This window comes from Anas acuta, chromosome 4 (assembly GCF_963932015.1).
Source record: "Anas acuta chromosome 4, bAnaAcu1.1, whole genome shotgun sequence".
NCBI lineage: Eukaryota > Metazoa > Chordata > Aves > Anseriformes > Anatidae > Anas > Anas acuta.
The window spans coordinates 23617608-23631733 of NC_088982.1; the positions used below are offsets into that span (position 1 = coordinate 23617608).

Sequence of the window (14126 nt, forward strand, 5' to 3'; positions counted from 1 at the left end):
GACGATATCAGTTCAGTTGGTACCACACCCAGTGTAAGAAAAACAGTGCGATGTTATCTCTAAAATGTGGCATTATCTCCCATAACCACTTTTATTTCTGTGCTTTTCGAAATCAAAAATTATTATTTTCATTTCCAGCACAGCACGTAGCTGTGCAGCATTTGTGCAAGTATGTCTGTCTAACAGTGCTGCATTGTTTCACTTGTGATATTCTGATGTTTTGTTGTTGCAGTCAAAGGTACATGCTATGCAGCTTCCTTCAGCAAAAACACTCCCGGCTGACCTGAAATATTTTCTTGTCATTCTCGTGCATGTAACCACAGCCTTGAAAATGCTGCCTAAGACTGTAAATAGTAGTACAGCTCCTGTGTGAACGCAAATCTTCTTGGAGGTGTAAGCTCATCTGCAAATCCATGACAGCCAAATCACAGAATGTTAAAAAAAAAAAAAAAAAAAGAAAAAAAAAAACAATGTATTTATATAGAGAGAAAAAAAATGAACTAATCTGAAAATCATTAACTTTTTCACAGACACTTGAAAGGAAATTTTAGCCTAATATTCATAGCAAAATGTTTATATGATTAAAGGACAATATTTTGTTATCAAGTCAAAATCTTTAAGCAGTTTATGTCAATGGAAAGAACAGAATGCTTTTTCTCATTTAAGGAAATATGAGCAGGGGAAATGGAAAGAATGTGACACCAAGTATCTTTTACTTGGTATTTAAAGATACGTTATAAGTATCTTTACTTATACTTAAGATACTTTATAAGTATCTTTAAAGATACTTTACAAATATCTTTACAAGTATCTTTAAAGCACAATTAATAATTATTTAAGTGAGTCTCAGGAAACTGATGAGTAAATAAGTGACTGAAGAATCTATTCATGCAGATATTTTCACTGAGCCAATTAAAATGTGCAGGAGGTTGGGATTAGACAAAGTAGTACTCCACTCTCCAGTATCTGCACTGAAGCAGACCTTACAAGGGGCACATTATTCAACAATGATTTATATTGCTGAGGCAGATAGCCTAGCATGTCCTACGTGGTTGTAAGACATGAGATGAAATAGGCGAAGGCCGTATTTTCTTTAGACAGGTAAGAGCATTTATGTGCCTTGTTTCTCTGTTTCAGTGTAAAACATCAGGGCTCTGTGTAATTTATACTCTCATATGGAAAATCACTTGTTTCTGCTGGTCTGTTCCTTAGGGAACATCTGTTCTTTACTTTGTGTTTTCCTGCAGATACTCCAATTTTCTTGTATGTCATCTTTCAGTAGTGCTGCTTCACATATGGTTTCTGGAGTATATTTATTATCGAATCTGTAGAGCACCTGATACACAACCCATCTGGAAATCCCAGAATCATAAATTTAAGCTTTCCTTCTTTCTACTCCTTTCCAAATAGTTTTGATGCATCTTTTTAATCAGATTTTCAAGAAGCATATCTGTATGACTGTATATACACATACATCTATACATATGTGTATACATATATGAATATTTATATAGATTATAAAATAGTTCAGTTGGAAGGGACATTCAAAGATCCAGTCCAGCTGCCTGACCACTGGCAAATGATAGGCTGTTTTGCTGTAATTAGCCCAAAAAGATGTTTTGAACTTTTATAATAGGAAGTGCATGCAATTGTAAGAAAGTTTGGGCAACGTGTGATGAATTGTTACACTTGACTTCCTGCCTTAGATGTGTAAGTGTCTGCCTAAGCATCTGTATTAATGGCTTTACTGAAATTATTTATGTAGTTACCATTCAGTTTAAGGTAGAGAGGCCAAGAAGTGCTGGATCATCATTAATACTTCTAAGTAGTTAGGACAGGTAAGTAAAGTACTCTGTTGCCCTACTGCTGGAAATGATTGACTTTACAAGCGATGTGTACCATGCAAGTAGCTGTGTACCATGCAAGACCCGGGAAAATAGGGGCACTGAAGCCATTTCATTGTGTTATGGAATAAACAGGAGGGCTTGCCTGGCTCGTTGGTTACTGACTGCAGTCAGCTGATGTGCAGAAGCTTCCAGCTAAGGCAGGTGTGCTAGCTGGATCGTTTGTGATGAGATAAGCACATCATGAGCATGACTGCGTAGGGTTATATCCAGAAGCAGAATAGGCAGATCATTTCAGGGTAGTCTTTTTTTAAGGCAGTATTTTTCAACTACAGCTGATGCAGATGAGGAAGCTACTGCCTCCTTTTGCTGACCACCAGCCAATCGCACTCTATCCTATAGTGGGATATTAGCAGTCCATGTAATCTGCTCTAGAAAATTCTGTGTAAAAAAGCATGCCAAAATGATTCAGATAAAAACACTAATGACATACATATTTTTTTACATAAAACTAGACCATTTTAGTAGAACAGAGTTAAGGAGTCACTACATGTGCATCTGCACAGAGGGCACAATCTCTGCAAGAGATTGTCCACCAGTGGAAGAATAATTCTTTGTCCTCTAACACCTACAGACTTTAAAAAGTGTATTTAAACATCAGTTTTGTGGATACATGCTTCAAATTTGACTTTAAATGAGCAACTGGGAAACATTGTTCCTAAAGTACTTAGTGAAGAATACTGAAGAACAGATTTCTCACCTCAACCCTGCAGTTATTCACAGTTCATCAAAAGGCAGATAAGGTTATTGTTCTGGACCTCTGAAAATGAAATAATGCCAAACCCTACAGCATTGCGAGGATGATCAAGTTCTCTTTAAACTTTCTAATAGAATATTCAGCATTTTGAAAAGTATGGAACTAAATTAAACTCATTTGTGCCATTGAAACAAGTTTTACAACATTTTTGATCCAGTGTCATTTGTATTATATTTTAACTTAATTTTTTCTAGTCAGCTAATGTACTGGACATAGTAGAACCTAGAATTATTAACCTAGAAAATAAGTTAAGCAAGTGAGGTAGGTTTAATGCTTACCCTGATTATCAGGTTTTTTGGTGATCATTCGTGGAACATAAGGATACTACACACTGTTTGGAATAAGTTTTCAAATCACACAATCTAAAGTATGTTCTTGCTGCAGGTCATGGGATAACAGCAGTAAAGGAAAAAGCAGGAACTACCCTGGGAATTCATAATGCAAGTTCAGCATCTTCAGAAGCAGCAGAGCATCCTGCAGCTGAAACATCAATTATACGTAAGCTCAAATTCACTGAAATCTTTGACACTCGTTGACACTGCCAGATTAACACAATTCACAAATTTTAGTATTTTGATCACAAGATCCAGTTTACTGTAATTTTTGACTTGTAGGGGTGAAAGAAAACTGTAGCTTGCTCTTTTTTTGTTGTTGTTAGAAGCAGAGGATTCTCTGGACCAAAGCTCTTCTGAGAATATTCCTTCTTCTCCTTCATCTGGATCCCGTGGGATGTTGTCAGCTATTACTAATGCTGTACAGAACACAGTGAGTCATTTTAGCAGGCCTCTCTCCTCTAGGTATTTTTCATCATTTTAGGTGTAAATTCACTGCAGGTGACATTTAATGAGTGGAGTTTGTTGGGTTGTAGGTCTTTGTACAAACAGTTCTGTTGTAAGTCTGTTTCAGGTTTCTTCCAGTGAAAGTGAAATCGTTAGCCAATGAAAATTCTTCAATGTAGCTGAAAAATTTCAAGTGAGGAATAATTCTAGTATGAAGACGCAGGAAGAACTGCATTTCTATAGACAGATTTATCACGTCAAAATTTTAGAAATCAGTTAGATAAGACAGCCTCATCCTGTTCATTATAGACTTTGGCTCCATATTTTTCTTACCTAAAATATGTTTCTACTGACTAGCTGCTACTTAAGATAAAATAAAAGTGGTATTGCTGTTAAAATTTTCATTGGCAACAGGTATTACGTTTCTTCTCACGTGAGTCTTTCAATTAACTGCAAATAATTTGTATGGTTAATTTTTTTCATTTTGAAAATGTATTCAGAACAAGGTAGCATAATTTTATGAGCATATAAATCCTAATGTTAGCTAAAGCAGAGAAAATCTAGGGAGCTGAATGTTCAAAGATGGTATCAGCAAAAGTAATACTCTTTATGGCTCATATTGGCATAAACTAGAAAGGAAATAACCACGTTTCATTATTTTATACAGGGGAAAAGTGTATTATCTGGAGGCTTAGATGCTTTGGAATTCATTGGAAAGACAACCATGAATGTCCTTGCAGAAAGTGATCCTGGATTTAAGAGAACAAAAACACTGATGGAAAGAACAGTTTCTCTCTCTCAGGTTGGATTTATTTTAATACAGCTCTGTCAATGTGGTTTTAGATTCTTTTTGTAGAATTTCATGTGCCTCAGGGAGAGGCTTTATTTATTGCAGTAGATATTGGCTAGGCTTACAAAAATAAATATTATGCTTTGTGTTTGCTACAGTTTCTTTTTCTTCACAGAACCACAAAAGATGATGTAAAATCATCCTTTCTGCTTAATTATGTGAGGAATAGCTGATTTTGATGAGGTAATATATGTGGTAATAAATTATTATACTCTGGAGAACAATCAAATAGTTAGTGGTTTTGTAACAGCTGTAGATAGATGTCCTCCGGCACAAACATCCCTATACTAATTTCCCTGGAAATGAGTAATGCAGGAATATTACGTATGTTTCATTAGGAGTTAAAGCTGAGAAAAGTTATATCTTATGTCCTTTTAAACTAAATGTACCCTTGGAGAGGAGTCAAGTCAGGACTTGTATCTTTAAACGTTCAGAGATATGGTGATAATAGAACAGACATATAAGTGCTGCCAGTACAAAATTATTTTAGTTCTCCAGGCACTGAGGGGAGGGAAGCTGTGGAAATCAATATACATGGGGAAGGAAAAAAAAAAAAAGTTTTAATTTTACTACACTTACCACCCAGTAGAAAGCAGTAAAGGATCTCTCCTTTGATGAGATGTTTCATCTTTAGTATCAGTCCTTGTAAATTGATACAGACTATTGCTGTTGTGGTAGGCCAAAAGCAAATAACTTGTACAGAATGTTATTGTAATTACACATATTACATATGTCTGTTGCAGCAGCACTCTTATTTTAAACAGTCGCCGTTGATAAAGTGGAAATGCATGCAGGCATAGCACACTGCAGTCTCAGTATCACAGCTGAAGTCTGCACCGCAGTGGGGTTCTGAGTGTGTGTGGCCAATTCAGTAACGTTGGCGGTTGTACCAAGGCTTAAGCTTGTAGAGCACATTTCATGGAAGGCATCCCAAAGCACTTCAACAGGGTAATAACATTAGATCTGCAGTAATGAAAGTGGCTCCTGCTTTTTATAGAGATTGAAAAATTTGATCTATCTGGCAAAATTAGTGCAGACTGTAGGATTCATGTATTTAAACATAGGGCTGTTTATACAGGTGTATTTGATACCATATATGAAATGCTGTAGATATGTAAAACAATGGGACTTTGTTGTTGACTTAACCGAGGCATGCATTTGACTTCTTTTTATGGTTTCAACATATAAAATGATTTTATACACATCAAAATTAAAGAGTCAAATGGGATCGCAAATTACTCAAAATCAAACTTAAAGAATGCTTAAAATAAGCCTAATACAATGTAGGATAGATCTTTCAGAAGCAACAAAATTTAACTTAAAAATGATCAACTTCCAGTGCCCTAGCCATGCCCAGTGCTTTGTAATTTGTTGCTTTTCTCTACCTGTAGTGACTAAACTGGGCTTGGGCTCTGAGTTGGCCTGCAAGCAGTCTGAGACATTTCACCAACTATACACGTAGTCAGGCACACAGGGTTAAAATGAGCCTCTGACAATACCTACCTAACAGTATGTGTGAATCTACCCATAACGTCGGATGCAGAAAGTTGTATAAATCGGTTCTCAGGGGTCTCATAACATAGTGCTTCCTTTTAGGTGATTTGTACATAAAACTTTATGTGTGATTTTGAGGGTGGAGACTTTGAAAAATCTGTAATCGTAAGAGATATGTAAAAAATGAATAACTGAAGACAATATCATAGAAGTTTTTGAATGATGGAATGGTGTAAGTGGTGTGAGTTTGCCTGTATTCAAAGGCTTGTATGTGATTTAAGATGCAGTTGAGGTGAATTTAGCAGCTTTATGGTGGCAAATTCATGCAAGCAGCCGGGCCTTCCTGGAAATTCTGCTCTATAAGAAAACCATTCCAAAATATCCCCAAATATATGATGTATACTTCTGCCTCACTCTTGGAAAAGACATATTTAATTAGTCAGATCTCTTTTGTCAGTCCTGCTGTCGCATAAAACTGAATTCAGTATCTACTAAAAATATTTTATGTAGGTAGGAAATATTTATGTAGGTGCATTACTTATGCAGGTAGGTAGGTAGGTCCTGAAAATAATATTCTTCCCATTTTGTGGCCTGTGGAATGGATTGCATGAGGCTTTAATGCTCTGTATGAAACAGTCCTTTTTATTTTTCTTCCATTGCAATTGGTGGCTAGATTTATGAGATAGTATTCATAGCTGATATTACTTCTGAAAACATAAGCAAGATTATTTGTTTGTTTATTTTTTTTTTTTTTAAAGAAAAAGAAAAGAAAAGAAAAAAGGTTAGTGATTACCATTGGGAAAAACATGCTCAGAATACTACTTAAATATTTTAGTAGAGAAGTTTATCAAAAAAAAAAAGTTAGGTATTTCAGCTCTGTAGGTGTTATATTGTTCCAAATTTTATTACTATTTTCTAAACAAGCAGAAACAGAAGGGAATAAAATGTCATACCTACAGCACCACCAATAAAACAACAGGAATGATGTATATTTTTGCAGCTGTTACGAGAAGCTAAAGAAAAAGAGAAACAGAGACGGGCCCAGCAAGTTACAGTTGAAAGGACAGCACATTATGGACTGCTTTTTGATGAGTTCCAGGGTTTGTCTCATCTTGAAGCTCTGGAAATCTTGTCAAATGAAAGTGAAACCCAGGTACAGTATGCAGACTGGATAAGTCACAATGGCTGGTAAAAAGTTGTTCTTTACATTAATTTTGATATGAAGTTGCATGTGAAAATGAACAATAGTGTTCCATCAGCTTCAGAGAAAGCTGGATTGGTCCCATGGGAAGTCTGTGGCTTCGGGGAATTCATCTCAGTACATTTAGAATTTAACTCAAAGATTAGGTCAAAAGAAACAACTTCACAACTGGAAGTTATTTTTGTTAAGATCATGCATAGTGTATATCTTTCAGCTTGTAACACTGTGCAGATGTCTTTTCAGAATTTGCAAGGAGACTCAAGTCTTTTGGTTTGTATCATGCACTGATACTTATACTCAGGTATTTCAGACCTACTACACATGGAAGCTAGTGAATTAAAATTAATTCCAGATTAATTATTCAAATTCTGTCTTCTTTTTGTGTTGGTTTCTAAACTTACAGCAGACTACCCCAGGAAGTATACTGAAACTATACAAATTCTGTATGTCTCTCCAAAGAACATGCTAAAGCTGCTGATACCTATATGATACATATATTTTTTAATTTCAGCTGTCAAATTACTGACACTGCTTCTAGATCAGTACAACAGCAACAGTATATTACTAGAACTTTTGTAAATTTGCATCAGTGGTTTCATAATGAAACATTTTTCTGAATAAATTTCTTAAAATACATTTTCTTTCATTTTATTTTGGTAATTAACACTCCTTACCCTCTGGGTTATTTTTAATAAAAAATAACCAACTTAATTTTTTAAGGTTTTATTTGCTCTCAATAATAATAGGAGCTTGCTTTAATAGCAGATAGGTACCTACTCTCTCTGTTTGTTTGTTTTTTTCTGCAATTATGTCTAAAAGCAAAATTATAAATTCTAAGCCTACAGATAAGGTTCAATAGTCTGCTTTTGCAAGAAAAAGAAAAAAAAAATTACAACACGGAAAAGAAATACAGAGAGAACAAGTTCAGGCTGTGTCTGTCAACACTATTTTTCTTTTACTGTGAAGTACTGCATGGTAAGACTTGTGCAAGTTGTAACTTTGAGGTTTCTGATAATGCTGCATGTTATGTCTTAGATAACCTGTAGATTACTTGTTGAAAGTCCTACTTTGTCAGCTATCTAGAAGATACAAGCACATATGACTGAATGCAACTGTCTGGGTCTACAAGTCCAGTTACCTGATATATATTCCAAAAGGTTTAGAGAATGTATTGAAATTGCACAGTACACACCATACCACGCACACTCATACCACAGGCTCCCAGTACTTTTAAGCTTGGGACCATAATAACTGCCTAAAAGCCACACTCTGATGGGCCCACAAGAAGAATGCAACAGAAACTGAAGGCATTGCTGATGTCCTTGGTCCTTCTGACAGCAGGGATTTAAAAATATATATATTTATTAACTTCTATTTTAAAAAATCACGGTTATCATACAAAATGAGCAATGCTATTGAGAGGGACACAAAAACCGTAGGTAGTCCATCTCGAGGTGGATCTCCCAGCTTTATTTTGTATTTACTCTGAGCATATGAACTGGATGTGCCAAGGTGGAACACCAGAGAAGCATTTTGTGCCTCGCCAGTCTCTCACTGAGTCGGTCTGCACTTCTGTGAAGCAAGCTAAAAAAAAAATAAACACCTTTAAACAAACCTAAAGTAAAATTTTATAACAAGGACACAGAAGACAGTTCTTTTGGCTTCCATAGGTAGAGAGTGGGAGCATGAGACTAACACAACATAACTGTAATGCAAACAGTGATTTAAATAAGCTGTTTCCATCCCTCTTGGGCATGCCACCCTATTACATATGCAGGGACTTGCAGATAATCTGCAACTTGCAGTTAGCTCAAAAGATGTCTCGATGCATACTTCGGAACAGGTAGATCAGTACACTGTCAATAAATTTTGGTGGGATTCTGAAGGAGGAAAATCAGGCTCCCACGAATGTTAAGCTAAGCATGAATTGTGTCTGCTCTTCTTGCACGCTGTCTTCATCCAAACAATCCCAACTGTTTATTACAGTTTGCAGTTAAACCACAGATTTATAATTCAAAATAAACATTCTTGGAGAAGGTAGAGACCTGGTGATCTTACAAGGCTAGTGTAATTTTTGTGATACTTAATCAAATGTTGATGAGAACTAAAGACAAATCTATGTAATTTGGAAATGGAATTAGTGGAAGTTTCCATTCTTAGCCTGTTTTGGTATCAGGCTCAAAATTAGCCATTTAACAAAGTCCGTTTCATTTTGGACTGCTTTATGTCCCTTCTTTTACAGATTCAGTCATATTTGGAAACACTTGATGGAGAGCAGTTGGAGACTGTGAAAAATGATTTAATTGCTATAAAAGAGATTTTCGTTCCAAAGGAATCAGATGATGAAGTCGTGCAGGCACAGAAAGGTAATCAGAAATACAGAGACTTAACTTGTGTTACTTCTGTATATAGCAATTTAAAAAATTAAAATACAAACCATAATTTCTGTTATCTTAATATTCCTTGTAAGAAACTCACTAAAATGATTACACTTGAAGTTCTGTAACATGAAAGAATGCTTAACTTTAGATTTACATTGTAATTGGAGTCTGAGAAAGAGAAAATACAAGATAACGATGTGTTATACCGTTTTGCTATGTCATCAGTGCAAACAAAACAAAAATGAAAAGGGAAAATAACTTTCTGGGTGACTGAGGTTTTGTTACAGTCTCTTTCTGAAGTTGTATAATTGGAAAATTTAGGAATATTTAACAATGCTTTTCTGTTTAGCAATTTCATCCTAACTTTGCACCTTCCCTTGGTAGTTAGGGAAAGGGTTAGAGTGTAATTAAGGGACTTGAAAAATCTGAACTCTTTCAACAAAAGGCACTGTGAAACATAGTGGCAGTGCTGCCTTCTAGGTATTGCTTGGCAAGATGTTGCATATGGAGTGTTAGAAAGAAGTCAAAATAGCAGAACATGCCTTAACTATCACAGTGCACAGCATTAAAGAGGGTGGGACCAGTGTGGTAGTCCATAAAATAGCTCACAAAATACATGGATCCTCTGGTTAGCAGGAAAATGGGTGTCTTAAAGCAATTATGACTTTTGGCATTCCCCTGAGCGGGCTCGGGTCAGGAAAACTTACCATAATTTATACCTCTGGGCCTGTGAGATCCTTGCCAAACCTCTTCTAGCAAATAAAAAGAAGACTGAACACTGAACACTCAACTGAACACTGTCTCAAGCCATTAAACATAGTATTCAGAACCTTACTTTGAAAGATCTTTCTTCACATCCTTTTGATCTTCTCAGGAGTGCTTTGCCTATATTCTGCAAGATGCTGAGGTCTGATTTTTCTAACCTTCGGAAAAGTTAGAGAAATTGTGTTAACATCCATGTATTCCAACAGGAAAGTATTTCCTCATCAGACTGTGTTCTTTCAAGCAGTGCTTGCTCAGTATGCCTGATGTCTCTCACAGGTAGCTTATTGCTTCTCAGGGGAATGAATAGCAAGTGTTCAGTGTAAAGTCTTAGTATGGTAGAGTTTTGTGCTGTGTTTTCCCTTGTTACTCTTGAAAACTCCACTTCCTTCTGTGGGTTTGTGACAAATAGAAGTGGAGAAAGTGTTTTACCTGCTAAAGATTGAGGATTCATGAGATGTGTGTTGTACCTTAATTTATATGGAAAATAGTTTTTCTTTGAAACCAGCCTCCAGAAAAAGCTCTGCTTCTTGCACAAAGTGATGTTTCCTCTGGTAGTTAGAAATTCAGTTTTTTTCAGTGAAGCACAGCTGCTGAACACTTCTTGAAACATTAACTGGCCTTCTAAATGTGCTGGAACCAAGACAATGAGCACCTTAAAAAAAAAAAAAAAAAAAAGGACGAAGTGAGAGTTTGCTGCAGGTGTTCCCTGCAAAAGTAAGTCAGTCAACAGTGAAACATATCCTCCTCTCTGTGACAACAGAAATAATAACCATGCACAAGATCTCTCCGCATTACAGTTAAATGGGTGTTACTTCAGGCTGTGATTCAAAATGACTCACATCCTTTAGTGCAGTCAAACTCAAGATTTATTAGTACTTGAACTACAGATAAATTTCATGTATTAGTACTAAGTTGGATAAGTTTTAGTTCCACTAGAGGACACAAAAATAATAGAAAAGTTAATCACCTTTCAAAGTAGCTTTCTGTTAGGATGGAGCTGACAGAATGTGGTCAGACTATTAAGTGGGGACTTGTGGCCTTTCTTCAGCCTCTCCCATAGTACATGGAACACTGCCTGTACTGTAGAGAGGGTGCTCTCAATACCATGTAGTGCTTTGACACGTCTCCTCTAGGCAGTGTCCTAGTCACAAAAATATGTTGTCTTCATTTAGGTCTGTCAGAGTGAGTGAAGGCTTCTTAGGAGCTTCATAAAACCTCCTGAGTCATGGAAAACAGACCTTTTCCTGAATTGTTAATGCACAGGAACTTAAGTGTTTTTAGTAAGAGGAGCAGATGAATAAAACCTCATAAAACTTACAGAATCCCAGTAATAGTCCCATACATGACAGTTATATGCCATTTTCAGATAAAAACAATACCCAGCACCTTTACATATAATGCTGCATGGGATTTGCATGTCTGTTTCCTCTGATGGAGCACAGTTTTATTAAACTGTTTCATATTTCATTCAGACTTCGGTTTTCCAGCCTTTACATAATTCGGGTTATGTTCCAGTGACACTCTATTGACTGCACTTCATGTTCTGGTCATATTTTACAATTAAGTTTAGCTTTTTGGAGTGCGTCAATATGTATCCTTCAGGGAGCACACTCAGTCTTTTAATTTACACTAAGAAAATGTGTTTAATGTTAGGGGAAATTTTGAATATCATTTAGCATCCAGCACTGATGAAAGAGTAGTTTAACAACAGGTTGGCTGATCAGGGTCTTGCTCTAAAGAGAAGGCTTCATTCTAGGTTATGTTCTTAGCACAGGCTAACTAAGGTCCTGTTAAGTACATTCATAAGTTTTATACTAACAAAGTCAAGCCAGCAAGCCATATGTTCTTTTAATGGCATATTTTTATTATAGGAGTGTATAATTTCACTTCAGCTGGCTCATCTAGCAAGAGGTAGCAGGCTATGTTAAAGCCTATGGAAGAATTTTGAGTTTTAATCCTGCTTGCTAACTAGTTTATAGCTATAATGAACTCGCCTCCCATAGGATTTTAATTTGTGCTTCTTAGGTTGATAAAACGTGAATGTTTTTTTTTCCTTTGTATGATGAAGCCATCCCCTTACAGAAGCCAGAGATTAATGGTGTTTGAAGATGTAAATACTGTTCATTGGATAGATAAAATTTAACAAAGAAGTTAATCACCACCTGTTGTCTAATTTGGTGCCAGTTTCTTTTGATCAAGGTCATGTTATTTATGTGGTGACATTTGCCAATGCTGTATATACTGAGCAGAACAAGAGACTAGCTGGGAGGAAAACCAATACTTTACATTCAAATATTTGAAAAGGGTGGCTGCTTGTTTTATGTAAACTCTCAGATTCCATTCTTACCTTAGGCTCCCAGGATGTCAGTCAGAGGTGTTAGTGCTGCTTTCCATTTCTACAGTAAACACTTTCAGTTCTATGCAAGGTGATATTACTGCAGTGGTCTTTGGAGGACTGCTTTGGGAAAGGTTTGGGGCTAGGCTTTGTTTTTGACAACTTTGAAACTGGGGTTGGAGGTTTTTGTGTCTCTTTGCTAGGCTCAGTCCTATAGGTGGAAAATTGGTATGAAAAGAAAGGGAAAGGCTATTTTCTGATGCAAGTAGGAGAAAGCCAAATGCATAGCCTTCTCTCTGGTGTTTTTCTCTTGCTTTGATTGTGCAATTCTTTCATGTAATTTTTAGTGCAGCTTCTTTTCCTTTCAGTTGATTATGAAATATTGAGAGGAGGATACCAGAAAAAAAAAAAAAAGTAGCTTTTCCTACATTTTGAAAGCCATTAACATCAAAGATTTTGTGTGCAAGCACATGAGGTTAAGGGAGAAAGTAACCAAACTGAGCATTGAATTGAATATGCCATTTATCAACAATTTTGCTAACACTGCAGTGATCCAGTGAACTGCCTAACAGTTTTCGGTGTGCTGTAGTTTAAAAAAACAGTTTGGCATTGTCTTAATAACAAGTGAATTCAGTGTGTCCAAGACACAAAGTGAGAACATAGCAAGACATGAAATTCATTTTTGAAACTTTTATCCGGCTTGGTATGGGGACTTTAACTTTTTAGCATCAGCAAGCTAAAAGAAAACAATGGATTTTGCATATTCCATCAGGAAATGTTAATGAAGATTCCAAACTCTTTCAATGCAGATGAACAGAACAACTAGATTAGAAACTTTTAGGATCTTAGAGCATGTTAGAATAATGGTATCTGCAGGTAGTCAAAGGAATGTATATAATGAAGGTGAAGATCAAATACTAGTGGTATTTACCTTGACCTTGTGTAATAAAAGCGCAGATTTAAGGCTCATTACTCCAAACAGAACAGAAAACATTATTTATTTAAGCAAAGTTCAATCTTCAAATAAAAAGAATACATGCTTCTTAGATGTGGTTTGCAGACAGAGCAATAGAGAACGTGTTTCCTCTGAAATTGTATGAGGATCTGGCTCTGCTGCAGTTTTTATTCTTTGTCATGAAAGAAGAGGTTAGTATCTCTTTGGTTATTTAGTGGGTCATGTATTTTTGTCAGATAACTAGGGATCGTGCAACTTCTCACCTTTTTGTCTCAGTGAAACTTAGTGGAGTTCAGAATGAAGTGGAAAGAATGGTCAAAGTGTCAAGCTAGGACATTTAGTTGTATAGTTATCTATACTGCCTTTACTCTTCTTTTCTCTGAGTATACATCTCCCCCTCTTTTACTTCACCATCACTGGTTTTCAAGTGCTGGAGTGGTTTGGAAGCTATGTGACTAGATGTATTTGATTGTGTAGAGTTCTGTAGCGCTAGCACACTAACAAAAATGTTGTGTTTTCTGTTGCAGCAGACATGGGAGAAGAGTTTGTGAGCATGCTTACTGAGCTGCTATTTGAATTACACGTGGCTGCTACTCCTGACAAACTCAACAAGGTTAGTGCCTGTTCTGGTCTGACACAGAGCAGAAGCTAGCTCAGATCAGACGGTTCAGAAAACACAGTACAGGAGGGTGGGACTAAAAGGAT

General features: G+C 36.3%; 1 protein-coding gene across 3 annotated transcripts in view; it reads left to right on the forward strand.

The window, feature by feature from the left end:
- The window catches only part of FAM114A1 (family with sequence similarity 114 member A1), a 36956-nt gene that overhangs the window by 11336 nt on the left and 11494 nt on the right, over positions 1 to 14126 (forward strand). For 2 of the 3 annotated variants that reach the window (XM_068680129.1, XM_068680131.1), the window contains exons 4-9: positions 3046 to 3159; positions 3320 to 3426; positions 4108 to 4242; positions 6785 to 6937; positions 9228 to 9351; positions 13949 to 14034. In XM_068680129.1, coding sequence (XP_068536230.1) covers positions 3046 to 3159; positions 3320 to 3426; positions 4108 to 4242; positions 6785 to 6937; positions 9228 to 9351; positions 13949 to 14034 — 719 coding nt within the window. The remainder of the gene's footprint in view (positions 1 to 3045; positions 3160 to 3319; positions 3427 to 4107; positions 4243 to 6784; positions 6938 to 9227; positions 9352 to 13948; positions 14035 to 14126) is intronic. The other variant, XM_068680130.1, reaches the window with a different exon arrangement.